The sequence below is a fragment of the Zonotrichia leucophrys genome, chromosome 1 (assembly GCF_028769735.1).
Source record: "Zonotrichia leucophrys gambelii isolate GWCS_2022_RI chromosome 1, RI_Zleu_2.0, whole genome shotgun sequence".
In the NCBI taxonomy this organism is placed as follows: Eukaryota; Metazoa; Chordata; class Aves; order Passeriformes; family Passerellidae; genus Zonotrichia; species Zonotrichia leucophrys.
In genome coordinates, this window is record NC_088169.1 from 20881783 (window position 1) to 20906598 (window position 24816).

At 41.2% G+C, this 24816-nt stretch overlaps 1 protein-coding gene across 1 annotated transcript; it reads right to left on the reverse strand.

Moving 5' to 3' along the window:
• Positions 1-20043: 20043 nt before the first annotated feature.
• On the reverse strand, positions 20044-24320 carry CLDN34 (claudin 34). Its single transcript, XM_064718036.1, has 4 exons — positions 24244-24320; positions 23819-23913; positions 22085-22215; positions 20044-20731 (listed from the first exon to the last, which is right to left on the reverse strand). The coding sequence occupies exons 2-4, from the start codon at positions 23909-23911 to the stop codon at positions 20044-20046; spliced, it is 912 nt and encodes a 303-aa protein (XP_064574106.1). The 5' UTR covers positions 23912-23913; positions 24244-24320.
• Positions 24321-24816: the final 496 nt, after the last annotated feature.

Here is a 24816-nt window from a genome sequence, read left to right on the forward strand (position 1 = left end):
AGTCTGGTGTGACATAATTTTAATCTATGCCTGAATTTAAGATTATAGATTATTCTGAAGATTATAGATTATAATTTCATCATAAAACCTGATAAGACACTAGAGAGGTCACACAAAGTGGGGGAAAAAAGGAAAATGAAAGAAAAAAGCAAGCATTAATTGACAATGCGATTCAGAACATTATATTGTGTCCATGAAAGCTTTGGTAGTTCATTGGATCTTCCTGTTGCCATCCACCTGATACACATTATTAGTATGCACTTTTCTATAACCACTAGCTCTGCAGAAGTTTTGGTCAGCATGTTTAGGATGTCCTATTAAAGGAAAATCTAAAAAATGAGCAATGACTACTTCAGATGTTGTTCTCTTTTCTGTTGTGAGTTTCTGTTTCTTTCTGTGGTTGTCAACATTATCACAAAGGCACAGGACTGCACTCTACAAAAGATGTCCCCTTGAAGCAGAGGTCAGTGGTATGCCTTAGGACTGAAATAAAATAATGTTTTTCTTTTGGCTGGAAAAACTTATAAATGGCATTTTCCTTTCCACAGTGGTTATTCCAACTTTTTTTTTTCCTATGAGACAGTCTGTAGATCAACTAGGTTAACAGCAGCTAATTTTCCTAATATCATGACCCTTTGGGAGTACCATTTTACTAAAGTAAAATGAGATATAATCCTTCCCCCTAGCAACATCATTATTAGTACCACTCTATTAATAGATTCTGTAACTTGTTTTTATTAACAAAAGATATGACTGCATATTTGGCAGTGACTCTCTTGATATCAAGGCAAAAAGTCACAAGATTAGAATCATATTTTCTCAACACTTTCTAACAATAGACAGAATTCACACTAAAGAGCATCTTGCTAAGAATAGATGGAATTATTGTGTAAAAATGCTTCATGTACAATGGAAAAAATCCCAATAATTTTGGCTGGAAGGCTACGACAATTCGTGACAAAAGGAAAATGATGCAGAGAAGTGCAGAAAAATGCTTTAGCACTGCTAGGGTGCTGCTTCTCTGCTCACCCCCACTGTTTCACACTCTTTTGGAACTTAACTTTTTAAAACTTTGCAATTCTTTGGTAGTTGTTCATCTCCTACATTTAAAAAGTATAGTTGTGAACATCACACCTGAAGGAAAATTGAGATTACTTTGCATTGGCATCATTGTTTTTCCTGAATGTGTATCATCCCAGTGTAACTTGTCTTGAAGTGGAGGAGTGCTTCAGTACCATCTTCAAAGCTGCTCCACTAATCTTTGAGACACAATTTGATAATACCTGCACAAAGTCAGACTGCAGTTAGACTGACAGGGTGCTGACTGTTGTGGGAACTCAGCACATCACTCCTGATGTCCAGGGTCGCCGAGACAACCCTTGGGGGACTCGGAAGCCCTGGAACGCTGCCAGAAGTGTTTGGTGGCTAGACTTTGATCCTGCACGGGGCGCAACACCTGTATGAGGATGGGAGGATCACACGGGGATAAGTGGTAAAGGGATAGATTAAATACAGAGTGAAAACACAGGTTTTAGAATCTCGGTACAGGGGGGTTCTAGGAGACAAGATGGAGGAATTAGGGCGTGTCCTGTCCTTCTTCTTCTTCTTCTTCTTCTTGTCATCCATCTTCGATGGTGATGGTGGGTGGCACTTGGAGATTGTTTCTTACTGAATGTGCACTTGTCAATAAGGGTGAAAGGTATTGGGAGGAAAAGGTAAATATCTTACACGTAGTTTTTGGTATAAAAATAAGCGGCCGCCCTGAGGGAGGTCAGTGTGCTCATGGCTGTCTTGCTGTGCGGACCTCTGTCGGGCCGGGAGACAACATTGTAGATAAGAATTAAAAAACAACACTGAAGAACTGAAAAACCTGAAGACTCCTTTCGTCCTTTGGAGCGCGGGCTGCCCCAAGGCCATCCAGAGCCTTACCAGGCCATTTGAACAGCCGAGACAGGGCAGACTGTGTGTAATACTGTATCACATTTTATACAAGTCTGTCTTGGCTTTTCAAGGTCCTTCTTCAGCAGAACAGGCTCCTACCACTCTTAAATACTAGAACATAATTAGAATTATTAGCAACCACAGTTTCTTCATTCTCATTTTTAGCATCCCCTTTTTACATGGGAGAATAAAAGTACAGTGTCTTCAGTTTAGAGCTATACTGTATTTTTCAATGGTGCCATACATCACAAATCCCATTGAAATTAGTATGAGACAAGACAATCCTTTTTTAGGGTATAGTCAACATCCGTGGAACATCCGTGTCTCACACCATGTGAAGATGTGACTTGAACGAACCCCTCCTTGTCACAGTTGTTAAATCCTAACCAAAGGGAACAGGATCAGCTCCAGCTGCAGTGATGCCATACTGAATAAAGCACCCTCTGGCTAGAGCCTCTCACCCACACCGTGCAGAAAGGCAACACTCCCTGCTGGCACATTCCCTCCCCCTTCCCTTTACCTCGTGTCCCACTGCTGAGGTGGGGATCCAGAAGCTGGGCAGTGCCATTGGGGGCGTGAGAGCTGCAGGATGAGGGTCAGCACTGGATGGTACATCTCATTTTCAGTGGGTCTGTGAATTGAAAGCAGGGAGCTCTGACTTTTCTCTAGTAAGTCTTTGATCTGCCAAAGCAGCAAAATGGAAAAATCACTGTGGTTTTAGAGAAATGTAAAGTCTACCATAGAAGAATGGATACCTTTTGTTAATACATTCATATTTAGAGGTATTTTATTTAAATGCTTTCTTAATTTCATTTTGGACTTCTCTACCCCTAAGTATGAAGTGATCTAATGAAATCTGTTCCAGTCAGGTCAACCTAAATGTGTAGATTTGAGTGTAGACAGGGCCTTCTGAGAGAACTCCCAGTACGTTTTACAGCTTACAGGAAGGTTAAGTTTAAAAGCTGATAGGAAGGTTAAATTTAAAATTGTTCCAAAGGGCACATGTTCATATGACAGCTTAATTCTCTTTTTCCACAAATCACTGTGGGTTTTTTCAGGCAAATTTCTTAGTCTTCAATATCTTCTCTCATCATGTGAGAAAAGCACTCCTGCATTTCAAAATCCATACAGATAACAGTTTTCAGCTTCAGTCTTTAATTCCCATACTGGCCTTAAAATGCAGAACTGCCTCTTTAAAAACAACAGCATTAAAAATAAATTTTAAATGACCATAGGCTACAATGATTTCTATGTTCTTTAGCATTTTCCTGCCACACTTCCTTTATTTTTGTCTGTCATTAGTTTAATTGTAATTTCATCTGGCTTAAGCATCTGTCATTTTGTTTATCTTTTCTGTACTATGCATACCAATGGCACTGCCTAAGTAACAGTACAAGTGTGTTTATGTTAATAACAACAGGCATAGAAAGAATTGTTCTATGTCAGGTGCTATCTTACAGCATCCCTTTGAAAGAACAGATTACCAATGAACACTAACACCTGTTTTTTGCATTCTTTAGTAAATGACTAATGTTTATCTACAAAGAGAAGGTGACCTCAGTTGCAAGCTGTAGCAGCTGGCAATCACACTGCCAAATCCCTGCACATGCTAGCTGGTTAGCAAAAACAAGTTTTGTTTTTTGTGACTTCCAACCATCAGCTTTATTTGTCCTCAGCTAACTCAAATATTACCTACCCACAGAGGATCATAGGCCAAAGCACTTCCTGCAACCAGCTGGCACCGAGCGTGCCCCACTGATGGATAGCGAAGGTGCTGCGAGCACAGGATCTGTCTCCACAGAAGACTTGGCTGGTTATGGAAGCAAAATCCCCTTTGTAAGGCACACAAAGCCATGTAACTTCCCTAGAGGAGGAGCAAACCCCATTTCCTGCCGGGCTGGGATGGAGGGCAGGCGGAAAGGAGGAGGAAAGGAGATACTTGCATTGTTTACAACTGAATAGAAATTCCAGCTCGAAGAGACCAGAAGCAGAGGCCCGAGAAGGCATAATGACATTCCTCCTCCCTCACGCGTTCAAATCCAACTGGCTTTGAGAAGCACCTTCAAAAATACCTTCCAGGAGGAGAAGGTATTCCTAATCTTCCCACAAAACATGCAAAGAACATGAATGCATTTCTAGAGGGAAGAATATTTCATTGACATGAAAATCGAGGCAACACACTACCTTAGATTCCACAGGCACCTCTAGTTCTTAGGGAAACAGATTTTCCATATTCTTATTCAAGCAATGCTGGAGGCAAAGATAGATGAATGATTCACAAACCACAGCCTGCAGTCTGGCTGCTCCTGGTACTGCAGGTTCAGAGCCAGCACAGTAAGTAGCTCTCTGTCCAAAGGAAATAGCCTGCATTGCAAGGAAACATTCAGAAGTCTTTATGAAAGCTAAACAGCCAAAGGGATACTGATGGCAGCACTGAATGAAAAACCAGCACAATAATTATTATCATTGATTGGCATACACATGCCACTTAAAAATAAACCAGTTTAATTACTAATACTGATGACTGACATTTATTTCTTGGTTGCAAGAAAATTATTTTTTTATTGTGTTTGTAGTATCACTCGCTGTCCTAAAAATTGTTCAATAGGAACTTTACTTGCCCACACTATGCCCTCACAGGGCATATGCATTTTGATAACCAACTCATATTTGAAAATTATGAGCAAAGAATATAAAATTTACCTCTTTTGTGGTTCTGTTTCTTGCTTTAATTCTGTTTTTCATATTATGTCTTTTGTCATCTTTCATATAATTATATTTACTGAAATCTGCCTATGTATAGATCTAAAATCTTTTCCCAGAATTCACGTTACTTTAAGTTTCCTCTTTCCATTTCCATCTCTTTTTTTGGAACCCAAACCAAGCATGAAAATTTTCAGCCAGAAAAAATGTTTATGTTACTAGTCAGGGCACAACACATATCTGTGTCAATGCAAACACTCCCTCTTGCTGCACAAGATTGCAATTTTTTTCTGGCTTTGTAGTTATTTATGAGAAAGCTGATTTATGGGTAGTGCTGATCCAAATGAGAGCTGTCATGGCATTTAAAGTAGGTGTAGCACCATTCATTTTGAGGGCAGAATAAGTTTTGCATATCTAGTTTTTGCCTTCTGTCTTAAGGATTACCTATTAATACTACCTGCTAAGGAGTTTTTCTTTTCCACCCCAACTGAATTTTGATTTTTTTTCATTTAGATAAAATCCTGAAAGCTGGAGTGGAAGGCAACTTACATATTTAGGTGCCCAATACTGCTTTGCAGTCCAAGAAAAAGCAAAGCTTCTGGTCAAAAGCAGTTGAGGATCAATTATCCATGAATGTTTTGAAAAACGTCATCCCAAACAGCCTGGGTACAGTATAGTGTGCAGCTAGCTCCCTGTCCCAGCTTCCTTAAATCAGTGTGACACAGCTCAAATATATTTAAATGTGTTTAAATGGCAGAGCACAGGGCAACTTCCTATCTGTCTTTGATAGCTGTAAGATTTTTGCACCATCATGTTATCTTAGTTCTGTAGTATCTAATTATATAAACCCTTCTGAATGTTTATTGTAGAGCTTAAAGTGGATTTTATGCTCTGCTAGCCACATACCTTAATGATAGATTTAAAATTAGAGAGAAAATTAAAAATCAGGTGTTTCCTACCTGGTCAAGGCTGTTTTTAGTTGTGTCTGTGAGTGAACCACAAGTTATTTTTAAATAAAAGGCTAGGTTTATTTTGTTTCCTTTCTATAAATTCTCCAAAGGAAGGAAGTCTTTACCAGAAGGCTCCTAAGGTTGGTTTCCTTTTACTGGCATAAGAGATGTCATTTGATGGTTTGTGTTGAAACTGAATCCAAACACCTCATCACTGCCTGTCCAGGCCCTCCTCCAGATGAACTTCATCAAACAAATTAAAATGTGAACAACGTGAAACATTGCAAGAGTTTGGCGTGTGATACACACTGTGCTTCTCAGGACACGGTTTGTGTAATATCTCATCTCCTGAACTGTTGGAGATGTGGAAGTGCTGTTGAAGGGAAATTATCAAACAATGTCAAGCACCAGGAAAATCAAAGAGAGAAAGGATAAAAACCTCTCTGGCATTAGGGAAATGAGGTATTCAAAAGACAGCATCTGCCATAAAAACTGAAAAAGAAAAAATCTTTCACAATAATCATTACTGTGCCACAGTAGTATAATTTAGTCATTTAAAAAGAGTAAAATAAGCATATCCTTGATGGCTACATAAATAAATTATCATGCCAGTCGCTGTCCCAGCTCAGGCTGCAGCAGACAGTGGTCTATCATGTTGCCATTGTGAAATGCAGTTTTCACAAGAACTAAACCAGCATTCGGGTACAGTGCTGTTCCTGTGTTAGACCCAGGCCTCTGTGCTTCATTGTCAGTAACAGAGTAGAAGCCTGGGGGTGTTATATGTAAATTCTGCCCTGTAATACACACACAGCAATAACATCTCATGAAATATGGGAACATTGGTCTTTCAAGTGACACTAACATCCTTTTGAATAGCAGTGTGGGAACAGAGCAAGCACCCTGGGAAGCCTCCAGCTCATACTGCATGCCAGTACTGCACGGTTCAAATCCTGCATAGTCTCAGCTGGTATAAATGAAGTCAGATGAATTTCTGAAATTGACGGTCTAGAAGTGCTAGAACTTCAAAGTGAGCAGAATAGGGCAAAATATGTCAGAAAAAACCCCCCCAACAAATACGGTATTATTTAAGTTATTGGAACTTTGAGGAACAGGGCTGAAGGGATGTAGGCAGTAAAGCCAGTTTTCCAGCACCTTGGTCATACATCTTATGAGAAATGAATCCCGGTATGGGGTCCCATACACAGGAAGGACATTGACCTCTTAGGGCAAGTCCAGAGAAGGGGCACTGATCTGATTACAGGGACTTTCCTCCTATAAGAAAAGCCTGAAGGAACTGTGGTTGATCACTCTGTAGAAGACAAGGGATCTTCCAGCAGCCTCTTCTGAAGGGAACCCACAAGAAAGATGGAGACTCAATTTACAAGATCGTGTAGTGACTGAACAAGGGGCAATGGCTTCAAACTGAGAGTAGGTTTAGGTTAGGTATTAGGTGGAAATTCTTTACTGTGGGGTGGTGAGGCACTGGAAGAAGAGCTGAGGATTCCCTATTTCTGGCAGCGTCCAAGGCCAGGTTGGATGGTGCTCCAAGGAACCTCATCTAGTGAAATGTGTTTCTGTCTGTAGCAGGGTGATTGAACTAGAGATCTTCAAGGTCCCTTCCAACACAAACCCATTCTGTGATTTCTGAAAGCCTCTTCCCGGACACCTCAGGTGATGCTCCCTCACATGCTGCCCGGCCTTGTCTCCTCATGGGTTTGTGGGGGTGTGGTGAAAATAAATCACCTTATAAAACCTTTGTCCGGACGGCCTCTGGTCTCCCCATGTGCTTGCGGGCAGCGGCGACCGGCAGCCCCCGAGCAGAGCAGCCGGAGCTGGGACCCTCTGCAGGAGGCAGCTCGGACCCTCTCTACAGGCGCAGCTCTGCCTCCCGATGCCCAAGGGCAGCACGCCTGCCTGGCCAGCCTCCCTCCGGCACTGGCCCGAAGAAAGAGTTTCTTCCATCCCATAGGGGCCGAACTGCTCTGTGGGGCCTGAGCAGGGCAAACACGGCCGCAGACACAGCCATTCCTTTGCCCGCAGCGGGGGCGCTCCTCCGCCGTGCCCGCTACTCCCTCAGAGCGCGGCACGCACTCACGCACGCGGGCTCCGCCGGGCACGCGCCCTGCGGCGGGCGGGGCGGGGCGGGCGCGGCGCTGCCCCCGCGCGCCCTCTGCCGGCCGCCGGCAGCAGCGCCGTCGCCGCGCCCGCCGGGCTGTGCCGCAATCGGCTGTGCCGGGGCCGTGCCGGGATCGGCTGTGCTGGGATCGGCTCTCCCGGAGCCGCGCCGGGATCGGCTCTCTCGGGATCGGCTGTGCCCCGCGGTGCAGCTCCCCCCGCAGGTCCCGGTGCCTCTCAGTGGGGAGGAGAAGGCGAAGAGGCCCTGTGCCTCCTCCGGAGCGCTCTGCGGCGTTGCAGCGCCACCGCCGCCAAGCGAATGACGGCGCCCGGCCCGAGAGAGCCGCCGGCTGACGCTGAGGGTGCTGCGGGCCGGCGGAGCGCCCGGCTTTCACACTCCTGCCTTTCCACAGGCCTTTCTCCCAGAAATACTCGCTTTTTTCTGGACTGAACATCCCGGTGACTAGCCTTACACATGGTTTGAAGCTATTTGCAGGAAAGCTTTGTATTCTCACTGCAGGCCCCACGGATGCCCCGAGAGCCCGTCTATCCTCAGGTTCCTTGTACGCCCTTCTGCAGCCCCCTTCCTTCCCCATGCCATTGTGGCAGCCCCAAAAACTGCAGAATCTGAGCAGCAATGAACAAAAACACTCTAGGGCAATCTCAGATAGATAAAGCTTATTTTTATTAATTCTTTTCTTATCCTCATACATTCCAAAAGGTGAATATAAACAAAGTTGCAGCATATACAGTGGACGTATACATGAGTTAAGCCATGGAAATCACAGCTAACATAAAAACCTTCAAATACTTGACATGGTCACAACAAAATCGGTGCACCAAGTTTTGCTTTCCAAACTGTGGAACGTTTGGAGGTAGAAACAGCATCCCCAGCTGCCTGAGAAGGAACCTCGCCCTGGGCTGGAGGAGTATTTGAATTCAGGAGAAAAAGAAATGCCTTGATTTTTAAAATACTAATGGAACTCGAGATTACTGGCATTGAAACAGTTGATAGGAAAGGTGGTTAGGATTCCTCCCACTTGGTAAAATGAAATATTTTTGAAACTCTTGGCTGGAGATATCCCACAGGGCAAAGTGGTCCAACTGTATCCTTGCTATCTCCATGGCAGCAGCTATTATAGAGCAGTGTTGGTGGGCAATAACTCCTGTAGAGACAGGAGGATTATATAACAAATGACAAAAACTATTAGAAAATTTCTTTGAACTAATGTGGGTCTTTCCAGAGTCTGAACCATGAAACATCCACAAATGAGCTGAAAGTAGTGACCTCAGTATTCCACAGTCTCCATTCCATAGGAAGCATTGGTACTATATTCAAACCCCACCCTAATACCTGGAAAGCAGTTCCAATTAGGCAAGATAAAAACGATGGACAGGAAATTGCTAACTGAAGGTGATCAGCTGTTGTCACATCTTTGTTGGGTGCAATGCTGGCCATGAAGAAAACTAAACATTCGCTGAAAACCAAGTGCTTGGCATCAGAATGAATTTACAGAAAAGAAGGCCAGAGTTCTGGGGTGACCTGAAGTCTACATTGTATCCTGCAAAGCTTTAATGGATTCAGCCCCTCACAACTTGCAGTGACAGCCATTAAAAATGCCTGTGAGGTTATTAATCACTATTTTCTATCACAAGAACACATTTCTTTAAAAGCAGAAGGATCAGAGGAACAGGGTGTCTCCAGAGTTACGAGACATTCAACCCTGTGTGGTGTTTTGCTCTTTCCGTGGGATCTGCAGGTAAGTTTTCTTTCAATATCTGATTAAGAAAAATACTGAATTTAATTCTCATTCACTGTGATGGGGGAAAAAAAGCTATAAAATGTTTTTGGGTTTCTAAAATTCACATAATAGAGGATGTTAATGCAGAACCATTCAATTACTAGTGTTGGAAAAGATCTCCAAGGTTTTTGAGTCCAATGTGTGAGCATCCAGACCTTTGTCTGAGATTGACACCATCTCATTCCTCAGCCTGGTCCATGCCTCTCACTGGAAAGCCAAAGGAATAATTTCAGAACCTTGTAGCAGTGATATATTATTGCTTGTTTTACTCTAGTGGGCTGCATCTCTAAAAAATTCCTGAAATTACTATCCTAAGGTTTCAGTTGAGATATTTAACTGGAAAACTTTAACTTCATCAACATGGAGAATTTAGGGGGTAGATTTAACAGGGCCTCTTGTGATAGGACAAGGGGTAATGGTTTTAAACTAAAGGATGATCAATTTAGATTAGGGATAAGGAAGAAGATTTTTACATTGAGGGTGGTGAAACACAGTAATTGGTTGGCTAGAGAGGTGGTGGGTGCCCATCCTTGGAAACATTCAAGAGCAGGTTGGATGGGTCTGTGAGCAACCTGATCTCATTGAAGATGTCCCTACTCTTTGCAGGGGGGTTGGACTTGACAAGCCTTAAAGATCCCCTCCAAGCCAAACTATTTTATGATGATTTCCCTTAAGGAAATCTGTCATGGATGGTCGTTGCAAGTGTTCAGTCCTGCAATTGCATCTGGTCTAAAACACTTGACCAAATTATTTTGAGGCATCTTTCTTTGTAAACAATTTTGCTTAAGTTGTAAGAAAAATATTTTCTTTCATGCCTTTCATGTGAGTAGAAAGTTTCTCAGTCAAGATTATTTCCTTTTATGATTCAAATGACTAACCCAAAAATCACAAACAATGTGGGTTTTTTTTCATAATCCCATGGCCAGGTGGTTACTCCAAGAAGGCTGAACTAAGGTAAGTAGAGTTTTCAGGAATATTAAATTTTTGTGTTTATCTATTACAGGACAAGACTCATTAATGAGTTTCCCAACTAATGTTAATTGGTTTCATTTTATGCTGTCAGTTGATAATTTTTTTCCCAGGGATGATTTGGCAAAAACCGAGCTGGTATCTGTAGCTACTTGCTTACTTTTAATGGTAATTAAATCACCAATCTTTGATTCAGCTTTCCAGGTGTTGTCTGAGCAATGCAAACAATTTTCTGAGTGCTGCAGACATGAATGCATCTCCCAACAGTTGTGTGTCTGGCGTTGCTCAGAGATTGAATCACTTACCCCAGGAGCTGGGTAGCAGCATTTTTGCGGTTCCTAAACCAGACTTTGGTCACTGGTACCAATCTGCCAAAGTGGCCTGATACAAGAGTTTGTGATTAGTAAAAGCTTGAAAGCAGAAGATCCTCCTATCTGGTCTCTCCACTCTACTGTAAACTGTTCTTGCTTTAAAAAACAAGGAGCTCTTTTTCATTGGGACTTTTTGCTTATGTTTTAGCACTGAAATAATCAGAGAAAGCATTTGTAAAAGGCTATGTTAACATGGACTTCCTTTGCTGGCTTTCCAGTAACTGAGCATGATTTCTAAGACTTTATGTAAACAAAGGATTAGACTGGATTTGGGGTTAAATCTTCCTATTGCAGCACAATTCAGCAGCAGTGAATGGCCAGAGAAAGCTGTTAGTTGGGAGTACATGGATATACTTTCTCAGGATGATGGTGCTGGTCATCTAAAATAAGATGTTTGCCATCAGTTTACAAATCCCTTTAATTCCAAAAGTTAACTCCTGAAAAAGGCTTAGGCAGATGAACACTAATATGAGGACAGGAACTGCCAAGGCTCCTATGTACTAAAGAATGTATTTTGAACATGTTATATAAATCTGCAGTTGCTTGTATTCTTCACTGTCACATGTACCTGCCCTATGCTCTCTGGGTTGGAGCACTAGGTGCTCTGTCAGCCATGAAATTACAGGCCAGACACCTTCTCTCTCTGAGTAACTTACTGGTTTTGTCCTCCCTCTGAATTCCTCTCTCACCATTTTGTCCTCAGTGACTTACTCAAGTTTCTTCTTCTATACCCATCATGACATGTTTTTTATTATTCCTCTGTCCAGTATTGCTCTTCTACTATGCCTCCAGTGGCTTGTACTTCACTGCTGATATGCTTGTGTGATCTCCAGGTTGCACTGGTTATTTAGACAAGAAAAAGTCTTAGATCTCTTAAGGTATCATACCAGATATTAAAATGAGGATAATTTAAAAAGAATTGGAGTTCCTTGTCAGATTCTCTAGAAACATGATTTGCAAATAAAATAATGGAGAATTCAGGTGGTATGGACTTCTGATAGTTTTCTTCAAGTGCCTAGTTTTTCGTTCAGTTTAAACCAAGTTTTCACAGTGTACCCTTAGGCAGTTTTGCACATCAGAGCTCAGACTAAAATTAAAAAGCAATCCTGAAAGATGCTGAGTGCTTTTGTAAATTCCCTCTGACTTCCATAATCAGATTCCTGTAATATTTGCTTTTCAGGTTAAAAGTCTGAATTGTCTTTTCAAACTCAGGTTAGTTTTGCTTATGTCTGTTCCAGAGTGCTTTGTATTTGCTGCCACAAGTACGAAGTTTCAGCTACAGAACAGATTTTCTGAAGCACTTTTGGGCCTCTGAAAAGCAAGAAATGCTTTTTTTCAGAAGCAGTTTTTAAAGTAATGATCTTTATGAGACTGCTGCTTAAATGTTCACGTCAAAGCTTGTGAAATTTGCAGACAAACGCCTCCTGACGTATGGGTAGTGTTAATTCATTCTTCAAGTGGCCTGACAACCAGCATTTCAAATGCAAGAGCAGCACATGGCAGCAGGTTCTGAGGCCTGGGCTGAGCATGGGAGCCAGAAGGGCCCTAGAAGCACTGAAGATGCCACCACTTTTGGGGAATGTCAGTATTGGTTTTGAACATCACCAGGATCATTTGGGAATTCTGAACTATTAGCACACTAAGCAATGTTTACTATTTACAGCTGCAAAATATAAGTCTGAGAATTCATGGGTTATCACTGGAAATGAAGCTATTTATAGAGAGATGTTCTGGTGGATACAAACATTCTGAGTAGAAAGAAGATAAATTATTAAGGCTCTTGTAACTAATCCCATTGATAGGCTCTTAGGGTATGTTTTCATGGTGTGGGTTCACAGAAAGATAGGATAAACTGGAATGTGCTCAGTGCATTCCTGCCAGTGAGGTATTATATCAGTTAGTTTGAAACCCTTACATTAAAAAGTATAATGACTTCCACAATCCCATTTTATTCTGAGGTTAAAATATTTAAATCTATACTTAACCAAGGCAAAAATTGTGTGTAATGTAAGCCATGATCTCTGTGCTACATAGTGCAATTTAGTTCTAAAACAATGTTATTAAAAAAGAATAATTTTTGCTGTTTTGGTAAAGGAATCATTGATGCAGCATTGTATTGCAGCAGGAAAAATTCAATTAAATGAACACTGAATTTAGATATCTTTGAAAAACAAAAGTCCAACTTATGTAGAAGGTCACTTTAGAAATAACACTCCTCAGCAGCACGGAAGTCAGGTACCTGTGTGAAACAAAGTTAGCTTAAAAAAATAATTCTTCATCTGAAAATAATTAGTCACAGAGTGTATTTTCATTCCCTTGAATGAACTGACAGCAATGGATGAATGTCACTGAAGAGCCACAGCTGAGCCCTGAGAGCTCCTTGGGCAGATGAAGTCACTGGTTTGCTATGTTTATGCTGTAGCCCTGCCTCACATTCTCGCAGGCATCTGAGGGCTGTTTTATCAGGAGGAGCCTTGGCATGCAGCACAATGGCATTTTATGTTCAAAGGAAAGGTCCCACTGCAGCAGGACAAGGGATGCCGGCAGCAGCGGCAGCAGCGGCTTCCTGTGCCCCAGGCCGGCGTGGGCAGAGGGGAAATGAGACACCACGGCTTGTGCTGCACACCACAAACTGCAGCTCTCAGGGATTAACACACATAGGCCAGTGATAATTTTCCACACCCTCCCCAGCTAGGAAAAAGCTGATATGTGGATTTTGAGCATATCCATTATAACTATTTCTTAGAAGAAAGTTTGTAGGTCATTCCTAGTGCTCCCAGAATTGTAGCAGCCAATGAAAGCTTCTGAACAACCAGGGTTTCCAGGGGGTAAAGTCTTCACGGATCTTAACTCTGTGATAGACCTTTGCTGAAAAGTCCCTGGAGACTCTGCAGTGGGAATTCAGGTTTCCCAGTTCCCACCTGAGCAGTGCTGGAGGAGATGCCAGAGATGCCCCTGGTAAGCCATGCTCAGTGCTGGCAGGTGACACCCAGCATCCAGCCCAGCTGGGGTGGCACCAACAGGGCATGGTGCAGAGACCTCTGACAAGTGCCACAGCCGTGCCATAGGCAAGCACATCCAGGATGGGGGGCAGAGGGAAGTACAGCAAATGTTTTTACTTCCTGGCCAGGGCAGCAGATTGGAGTTCACAACACATGGTTGCTGCTGTCACTGCATCAGTGGAGTCCCTGATGTCCACAGTGCACAGGATGCACTGTGCACAGGTGCACAGGATGTAGTTCCCATCTAGAGTCATTGCCCTCAAGGAGGACTCTGCCAAAGTTGCTCTGGTTAAATGTGGGCCCCTTTCTGCTGTTTTGTAGTATTGCCTTCTGTATCATCTACCTCCTTTTTCATGTGACATTTGTGTTGTTCATTTTGGCTTCTCTTTGAAACATGATTCCTTCTTTTTTGTTTATCCTTTTTTCCCCAGATTTGAAAAAATCACTTGTTAGTCAAATATTTATTATCATGATGTCAATCAGCACTAATTTTGCTTATTTTTATAGCATCCTACAATCTGCCTCTTTTTCCCTTTCATTCCCTCTCTTTCTTCTTCCTTTTCCCTTGCTGTCCCAGTTTTCCCCCCTTTGCCTCACATGACACCATTCCTCTTCTGTCTCTGCTCAGTTGGTAACAGCAAGGCAGCATCACACACTCAGGGGACCCCTGCATCCCTGAGTCTGGCTTCAGAGTGAACACAAACCAGTGGTTCAGCAGATTTATTGTAATACTTTCTGTGGCTTCCATTGTACCAATCATTATACTTAAATGTATTCAATATCATACCTTTCTGTGAGTTGCTACTATCTTTATTTTACAAGTGGGTTACTATTGTAAGGAAAAATTGTGTGTCAAATATGTTCCCCTTACACATATTTGGAATACTAAAGCTCATGTGTGAGGTCCACTGAAATCAATTATTCTGAAGGTTGCACACAGACCAATAAAGCTTTTCAGTAGGACTTTTGAAAGTCAAGTAAATGGATGGCCACAGCATTATATAGATAAATCACTAGGGATCTGACTTAAAGTGATTTCAAATTCCCCCAAGATCTTTTTTAGCCAGGGATAGCTACTGGGTGTTATGTAGTTCTTACAGAGATAGATGAAACATCTCCGTGTTCAGCATTAACACCAATATTTCAAATCTCTTCCCCAACCAGTGAATGCTTCCTTTCCACTTCTGTATTCTTCAGGGTTTTTTAAGCACTTCTGATGCTCAAGGGATTCCCCCCCCTCAATTTCAGTCAGCTGGCAGCTGCAGTGCACCTATGTAGTTGTGGGTACCATGAATGCCTCCTGTTCTGTTTCTCACATGCTATCTCACCCACTCTAATTTTTCACCTTTCCCTATTTATATTATAATGGGGCCACATGTTCAGCTGCTGAAAATCAGCCTGCACATGAAGTAACCTTGGGCAGTCAGAATGTATGTGCTTCTTCAAATAGCATCCTGGGAATTAGCTTCATACTTGGTTTTTCCCATCTGTAACCCAGGAGGAAGGCAGTGATGTGACATTCTGTGAACTGGATATTAACACTGCGTGCTGTACTCCATCACCAATTTTAAGCCAGTATTTATTTGGTTTATAATTCTGAGATGAGATTCACTTATATTTTCTTGTTTGGCATGCAATTGGTTTAGAGACAGTAATTAAGAGCCAGCACACTCCAAAGCACCCAGCTAATTACTGAACCCTCTCAAGCAAGGGAAGCAGTACATTATCTGAGCAGTGGAAAGGGGGAAATAGGTCAATTGAAAAATATGTTTTTATGAGCTGATACTGGATTTGACAATACAGATGCTGGCAAAAATGAAAGGAATCCCAATTCAGTTTTGAAAAAGGTATATTTTTCACAAGAACATGTCTCCTCTGAGAACCCTTAATTTAATGTACATTGGTTTCCTATTTTAAGAAAACAATTTGCCATTAACACTATGCCAGCCAGACTTACACTTTTTAAGCAAAAACTCTTTGTCCTAAAGTACTTCATGGCCCAAAGAGGAGGAAATTGGCTGTGACATTTCAGTTTTTCCATTCTAAGAGGAAAATGGTTGCAGGTCTAAAAATATCCATGAAAACAATCTCCTTTCTCATCATTGTAATATACCATAAGCCATGTGACAACAAAGACATTTCTTTCTGAGCCTAACATTGTTTTCAATCAGCTAAATCTGAAGCTGAGACTGTCTTAATGTAGAACTGCTGATTCAAATAAAAATTTTGTTTACCTGACTAATTTGATGACCTACTCTGCACTACAATGTCTCCAGTTCATCCTGCTTCCTTTGCCTGAGCACAAATGACAGTTGTCCTGAATTGTGTATTCATCTGGGGGGAAAAACTCAGCAGGCTTTGTGCTGTGGGGCTGTTTCTGTCAGGCACTGTTCAGCTCCATTCTCTATTTGATCATCCACCCTAGAGGAATATTGAAAGTATATTCATATATTTTTTGGTCTGTGGCCATGAATGGACAAGTGACATAGATAGTACATGTAAGTAAGATGAAGAAAATGCATCCTGGGGTGGATTAATGCCAAGGAGTATGTTATGGAGGTCAAACATGGGGGCCTCATCATTATCCCCCAGCAGAACTCAAAGGGGGTCTTGGTATTCAGAATATTCCCCCAGCAGTGAATTCAGACATGGGGGTGAATCACAAGGTACTTGTTTATTGTAAACTCAGAAAAAATAAAGCTTGACTGGTTTGTGTGTAGACTGAGGCCAGTGTGGAGACATTCCTAGACAGGGTGGAGCCCACAAGGCGAGCGGTGCTGTCACTGGGGAGGGAGCAGGTCCCAGTTTGCACTGAAGCTGGAGACAGAGCTTCATGATATGATCTATTCTGTGGTGAAATTCGCTTAGGAGGTTTTTGCCCCTTATCTCCCTACCTCACAGCCCTGGCCTCTCACTCTTGCCTGCATTACAGCTTCCTGCCTGTCCTCAATTGTGCTGCTGCAAATGAGTGTGGGGCCAGGCTATTGAGTAGGTCTCTAAAGCAGTCTAGGTTAAAAATAGTCTTCCAAAATAATATTGCATTTTTGAGTTTTAAACCAAAACCATTTCAGTTACCTGATTTTACAGACAACCTCTAAAAGTACGTATATAAGCACAACTGACATGGCAACAAACAGACCTACTGAAAGGTAACTTAGCTTCTCAAATCTAAAATAAATGTGTCATGTAAATATACACAAAGAAACTATGCCACCTTGCTGGTGAAGGAAAAGCACAGGGGCTCTGCTTTCCTCCAGTGTAAAAATTGTGTTGAATACAAACATTCACTACATTTTAATCAATCACACTGCCCTGGTGGAACAAGGTCAGACAGGCTCAGTGCATTGAAATCAATGGAAGTTTTGCCTCTCCTTTGTTGTGAACTAAGAGTAGCCTAGAGAACTGAGGCTCATGGGTGACCTGATCACTCTCTATGGCTCCCTTAAAAGGAGGGAATGGGTCAGTCTCTTCTCACAGGCAACCAGTGACAGGACAAGGGGAATCAGCCTCAAGCTGTGCCAGGGGAGGTTCAGGCTGGTCATCAGGAGGAAATTCTTCACTGACAGGTTTGTCAGGCATTGGAATGGGCTGCTCAGGGAGATGGTGCAGTCACCATCCCTGGAGGTGTTCAGGGAACAGCTGGACATAGCACTCAGGACCATGGTCTGGCTGACAAAGTGATTGCCAAAGGTCAGACTTGATTATCTCAGAGGTCTTTTCCAACCTAAATGATTCCACCATTCTGTAAGACTTTTTTCCTATCTTTTCTTCAGAGAAGGACTTGAAGTTTTAATATAGACTAGTATTTGAACATAGATTGTATTTCACCATATATCCATATAACATCTGGACCATGTGACTATTGGGAGATAGGAAAGCATGGGAAAAGTTCCATCCTGGGAAAGGATGGCAAGAGGTCCATCTAGATAAGCCCTCTGTCCTGAGGTGGGCTCACTCATGCCTACAGTCTTCCTGGCACTATTTTCCTAAAATTTTTTGGAGAAAACTTTATTTTAGAATCCATACATCTCCTTAGGTAATCTGTTCCATTGTTTAACTGAGGAAGTTAAATCCATGAGTAAAATTTCCTCACCACCTAGTAATGTTGGACATACAACCAATGTTTCATAGCTACACATCAGTACAGATGAATATAATTCCCAGTGGAAACAGCAGTGGCAGCAACACAGAAACTTGGCATGTCCCTGATGATGTTTGTTCCTTTTTCTTTAGCCAAATGGACCCAATGATTTAGTGAATAAAGTTAACAAATACAGTTGGGGTTACTGACATTTCTGTGCATACATTAACTCAAAAAGAATTGAAGAATCAGTAATTGTCTCCTAAAGTGGTAATTTCCTGCCAGGGAATATTGGTAGTTTAGTACTGTAATAAATTTGCTAGTGGCATAAATACATGGATAGATTTCTTTTTTTTTCTTACAACTATAATATGATATAATCTAATACTATTGTAGGCCCTGAGGGAAGACATGACAGTACTACTGACAGTACTATTGATTTGTACCTTTAAAACTGAAACCTACCAATATTGTAAAGAATTTACATTAGAAACCAAACTGGAAACAATGTATAAGAAAAAAGCTATTAAACTGCCTTCATTGAAACACCACTTGAAAGTACTTTACAGCATCATAAAGAGTCAAAAGTTAAGATTCTTGCATCAATGAAATAATTACCAATGATGAGATAAACTACTGTTTCAAAAGTGACTGGAGAGGAAATGAAGGTGCTGTGGAGTTTCTATCTTGTCAGACTGTACAGCAAAGTCAAGCCCAGGGGAAGATGTGTAGGGAAAATTGGACTGCTAGAACAGGCTGCACCAGTAAAGCCACCAGCAAGATGTCCTGGTTTGTTGACATTTTACCTTGTCTTGCAATGTCCAATACCTATTCAATTTTTAAAAAAAATTATTTTCTTCTTTCTATGAATCCATGAGTATTTTAAGAAATGGAGGACAATTAAAAGAGTAAAACTAAATTACTTAGATTTCTGTGGCATTTCTTTAAAAATGTGACAACATTTTGAGGACCTCTTTCAAGAGATCATCTATTTGTCAACATTGTTGGCTCATTCCTCCCAGTCTCTAAACTTTTTTTTTTTTAATTGTCCTTATTGCAGTATTTGGGGCATTTCTCTTTCTTTTTCTCTTAGGTGAAGTTTGGTTATATGTGCCACAGTTAGCAGCTGTGGCCATTAGAGTGGGTTAAGAGAAAAAGCTTTTTAGGGAGCATGTAATCTCCCAGCCATTCTAAGCATCTTGGAAAAGGGCAGTCTTTGTCTCTACATTGATTATAAACAGAACCTGAAGTGACCGGTTTGGATGTAGATTTCTACATCAGATGAATCATACCCTGAAAGTTGCCCTGAGTACTCCTGGTTACTGAGAGCACTGATTTTGACATTAGTTTTGTAATAACTTGTACAAGTTATTTCCGTCTTTTGCAATACATTTGGATTCAGTGATGTGTCAGATGAAGAAGCAAACACTTGCAGACTTTTTGGCTCTGCCTCCATTAAGAACTAAAGAGCTCACCTTCCCCACAGGCAAACATGTTGCAACATAAAATGCAAATAGCTTGAAAGAAAAACAGAAGCAGTAAAGGAAAGGCTCTTTATGTGCCCTAGAGGAAGAGGAGAAACTGGCAAGACATTTATAAGACAATTCAGGGAAGAGTCATTTGACACAACCATGATGACAATCATATCATTGGTTTTAAAAGTCTTGACTTGTCACGAAACATACTTTGCTACAGATGTAACTAAATAAACAACAAAAGCTTAGTACTGACAAGAAAAGAAATTCACATTTAATACATGTTACTTCACATTTTTCTTACAGGACAGTTCATTCAAAGTCAGCTCTTTGAGCATGGTAAACATTTTACACAAAAAAAAAAAAGTTAATCAATAATGTTTGCATATACAAAAGAGGACAACTGGCAAAATTTAATCACATTTGCTGCTCAACAGCAGTTATCTCAAAGACAAATCTCTGTTAATAGGTGAGTACTAAGATCGTGACTCAGCTGGTTCATATAAGAAAATAGCATGGCTACTATAAAATAAAATGAAATTCTGCAGTTCCTTAACTTTACAACCACTCATGCTGCTGTCCTTATCTCTTAACTATGCTCTTGTTCTGAAATAGCATGGGGGGATTTGTCCCGTCAGGATTTCATGATAGTGTTTGCAGTCATGGGAAATCTGTATGAGAGAGAAAATGTCCCACTTAGCAGCAGGAGGATGACAGCCACAATCCCAACAGGAATGGCAGCACCAGCTTCCTGTGCTGCTGGACTGGAGGGCATGTAGTAAGAAGGAGGAAAAGCTATGCTCTGGTTGTGAGTTACAGAATAGAAATTCCAGCTCACGGGAATCAGGACACACACACCAGCAGATATGTAGAAGAAGCCCCCCACCAGGAAGAACGGGGCAATGAGAGGTTTGTGAGTGACTCCCATATAGACATTTCTCAGAGCAAATATTGTAGCAGCCAGTCCCAGCAAGCCCATGAACATAGCAATCAACAGGAGACCCTGAGCAGCGTAAATTTCATGGGGGATGAAGGAGTCATAGCCACTGAATTTATGGCAAAACTGTTCTCTGTAGCCAGGTGAGACGTAAAGGTAACTGATGAAGCAGACTTTCCAAATCCCCACCCAGGCAATGCCAGAGGAGATGACAGTGGTGTTGTCCACATGCCACACTCTCCATTCCACAATTCCCATTGAAACAGTGCACAGGATCCAGCCTATGGTGCCCAGAGCAAAGGCAGCAAGCTGGAGGTGGGAGGTGCTGACCAGGGAGTTCATCCTTTGGAGCTCTCCTGCCCTGCCATGCAAAGAGAGAGAGCCACTGCAAAGAATCAAAAAATAAAAAGACAAAGACAATTATTATTTTGGTGAATAGATGAACCTGTCCATGAAAAAGAGAATGTGTGTGTAGAGGGAAGATGGCAGTCATCTTTCCCTAACTTTAATGAACTGTTGAAATTTAATATCAATGGACAACTAATATAGAGGTTAATTCTGTATATGTCATGGTATCACACAGAGGAGAAAGAGTCTCTGATGAGCTCCCCTAAAGATCTCCTTTTTACATTCACAAAAGGAAAACTGATGGATTTCTTCCAAGTTATTGTCTTCTTTGTTAATTAACCATTATGTTCAAAGATCCTTTAACACATTACATATAGTCAGGAGCCCTAGAGTTACTGACTAGCAGGAACAAAATCTGAGAAAATCCTCAGATTCCTGACTGTTGCAAGAGAGCCTACAGAGCAGAATCTGTGCTCCTTTCTCCCAGCAGCTGTGGCATTGATGCTGGAGCCCAATCTGTACAGACTTCAGCTTTTGTGCTGTTTACTGAGAGCTGCTGGGACCAGTGTCAGACAGAAAACACCACAGTTCAGAGACATGAGCAAATCCACACCACAAAGTCTAACAACAACCACTGAACTTTGACCATTTTCAGATTAACTAGCCATGAATGTATTAGCAGAAACATTTGAATTAATCAGAAATGTAACACTGTGCAGGGGCTGGACCCTGGATATGCTGTCATTGCTTCCCCACCCTCAAACTTTACCCAAGTTTTTTTTTTTGCTGCTTTACTTTTGCAAATCCCACTTGTTTATAAATTGCCCAATTTCCCCAGTTTGAATAATCCTAAAACTGTGCTGGAAAATATTTTATTCATTTAGATTTAAGATTTGTTTGCCAACTGTATATTCTGAGTGCAAATTAGGGTTTTATTGTATTAGAAAAAAAAAGAAAAATGTAAACAAATTAGTACTTAATTTCCCATGCCTTTTGTACCATCTTTGGAATACTTATAGGAATGCTCTGTGATTGGTGAAGATGTGGCTTCAAATTTATGCAAATCTAAAGGATTCTAGGAATCTGTTTCTTTCACAAGTTTTCTAAAATACTTTTTTTACTGCTCCTTTTCCATTCAAGACTGGAGAAATACTGTACCAAGTTGACTCTAATAAAATATGTCTGCTGCCATATTTTGTGTACTAAACAATGAACATAAAGACTAAAGCAACAATTTTTCTATTTACTGATCTTAAGGTAACCAGTTGGCAATACAATCTAGTTGCAAAAATCCACCTGTGGAAGTCTTAAAAAAGAAATATCTTCATAACAGTATGGCCTTAAGCAGACAGTGTCCCTCTTCTCATACCAGTGCCCACTACATACTTACATCAGTCTTGAAGGTGATGCCAGCCTTGAGAGGATGGGACAGAGTGATTTTTGATGCCAGACAAACACAGCAATATCTGCAATTTTATCATTTTGGCCTCCCAGTTCATCTATGTGCCTCCAATAGATTTCCTGTGGGATATATTAATCTCCATTATTGCAAATGTACATTTAATTCTCTCCAGCATGGAGAAAATTGCTCCACAAGAGTCTCTTGTATGTTTATCTACTTAAGCTGAAACCATTTTATAAACACTTTTTCAGTTTGCTGCATTATTTGCAAATAATGCAATCAATTTACAAAGTGATTATAAATCCCCCTTTCTAACTAACTATTTTATTAGGCATGGAGCACAGAGCCCCTCTTTCTGTCCCAGTTTCTTAGAACAGCATCATTTCTGGTTTTGCCCAGGGGTGGGAAGGTGCTGGACAGAACAAGGGTGAGCAGAGGAGTCCTGTGCTGACTCCATTTGGTTTCTCTTGGAATCAGGAGAGCACAGAGAAGCCAAGCCTGAACCACGCATTTTGTGTAGAGCCCACATGTCTGTAACACTTCTTGTGTACATCATAAACATTCATTTAAACAACTTGCTGCTATCAAGGTCACAAAAGACATGTCAGCAGGCGAATCCTTATCATCAACAGCTTTTCGGAGTATACTATCAGCATATAACTTCATTGACTGAATGTACCTGTCTGCTCACAGAATTAAATGAGAATAAATGGGATTCCCAGCCCACTATCTAACCTGCATGTGCTGAGATACTTAGAGTCTTGCTCATTTTAATTATAAAATTAAAAATTAGGGAAAGATCTTTTTCCCTTTAAGATTCTCAAAAAACTATGGAACAAGCAAGATGAAAGATTTTAAGGCTTATACAAAAGTTCTGAGAACACTGGAGAATAACCAGCTAACAAAGATGGGCCTTAGATGAGTTATCAGGTGTCTAGACACACAAAAAATTGCTTATGTAGGAAATGATTCATTTTGGCTAATTTCTCCACACCCTGCCCACTGGAGCATATTTGACCTAGCCTGGTATAACTGACTTAGAGAAAAAACAAGGTTCAAAAGAAGTACTTTTGAAATCGATGATGAAATTAAATTACAGTTCTCATCTCATACTTTTCTGTTTTGGAAAATCAAACAGAAGCCTATATTTAATGACCTCCTGGTACTGAGATTCAGCATGAAAATAAAGAACAAAATATCAAGGTAAAATAGTTAAAGGATTTTTCTTGACATAAGAAAACATGTCAAAATAAAAAAAAAGTTCTAGTTCCAGATTCCAGTCTCCATCACTATGAATATTAATAAACACATAACAGGTTTTGCTGATATAACGAAAAGCAGCAGGTATGTATCTCTTATGTATCACTTGCCAGAAGCACTGATTTGAAAGAAAGCCTTTGGGCAAAGAGGATCAGGGAAACTCCTTTTCTCCCAAGTGCAGAAAGATACATTGATTTTTCAGAACTACAGTGGCAAGTATTAAAAAACAAACAAAAACCCCCAAGACATTTCTCTTGCAGATGCCAAATAAAACGGAGCGAGCTGCAGAGGGCGTTATCCTCCAGGATTTCAGCCATTCCAGCGACTCCCTTGCTGTGAGGCCTCAAGAGGGAAGAAAGGAGGGAGGGAAGGAAGGGAGGAAGGTCATATCAGGCTGGGGTTTACAGCAGCGCCTGGGCAGGGCTTTGTCTGCTTTTCCCTCAGCTGGACCTTGGGGCTTACCCTGCACAAGTCTCTATCCACAGGTGATGCAGGTGCTGAACTTGGCTCAAACACCAGCAGTGCCATTCCTGTGGATTTCAAGAACAGAGGCATCCCTTTTGGAAAGGAAGAATTTCATCTGTCACCAACTTGTCATCCACAGATAAAAACCCCATAAACCCAAACAAACAAACAAAAAACCCGCCAAAATTTTAAATTTTAAAATTTAATTAAAACTTCTAGTGCCTGTACAAATACCCTTTTCAGCCTTCTGGGAGAAAAATGGGAAAGCTCAGTCCCTGCATGTTTGAGCTGCCTTGGATAAAACACAGTTTAAAGCTCAGGTCATATAGCAGGGTGTGCTAACACAGACAGCACTGGCCAGTTTCATGCTTTAGTAATTACATAAATATTTTGAATTAATTTAATTAGTGTAGTAAGGTTACCTATATGGTCTGAATAATACAATGATGTAACACAGTCACTAGATGAAATGTCCTAAGGCAAATGAACTCATATTCAGTCAGCTACAGGAGATCTTCTGAGTAATTAGGTGGTGTCACTGCCTTGATTCTTGGTTCTTGATTCAGGAGCTCACTCAGAGCTGCAGATTTCAGCATTCCAGCTTTGCAGACCAGCTACTTCATGGGATGGGTCAGCCTACAAAGGCAATCTGGCCAGCAGGAACAAGCTAGGTCTGTGTGGTGTCTGTGTCAGCATGACTGAAAACCCTTTTCACTGAAAGAAGTGAGAAGTGCTTTTGAGAGGTGGCCACAGTACCATCTTTCCGTATCCCATTATTTCATCCACCTTTTCATTTAAAGTATACTCAGTTCAACAAGTACCCCAGCAGCTTCTGGGGATAGTCTTTGGAAAGTCTAGAAACAGTAGCTAAAAACAGAGACCTGCTTCTACAAGCTTCTCACCTGGCAGCCATTTTCTCTCTAAATATATCTTTCATTTCCTTCACTTGGAAGGGCTTTCCTTCACAGATATGTTTTTAATTAAACACCCTAGTA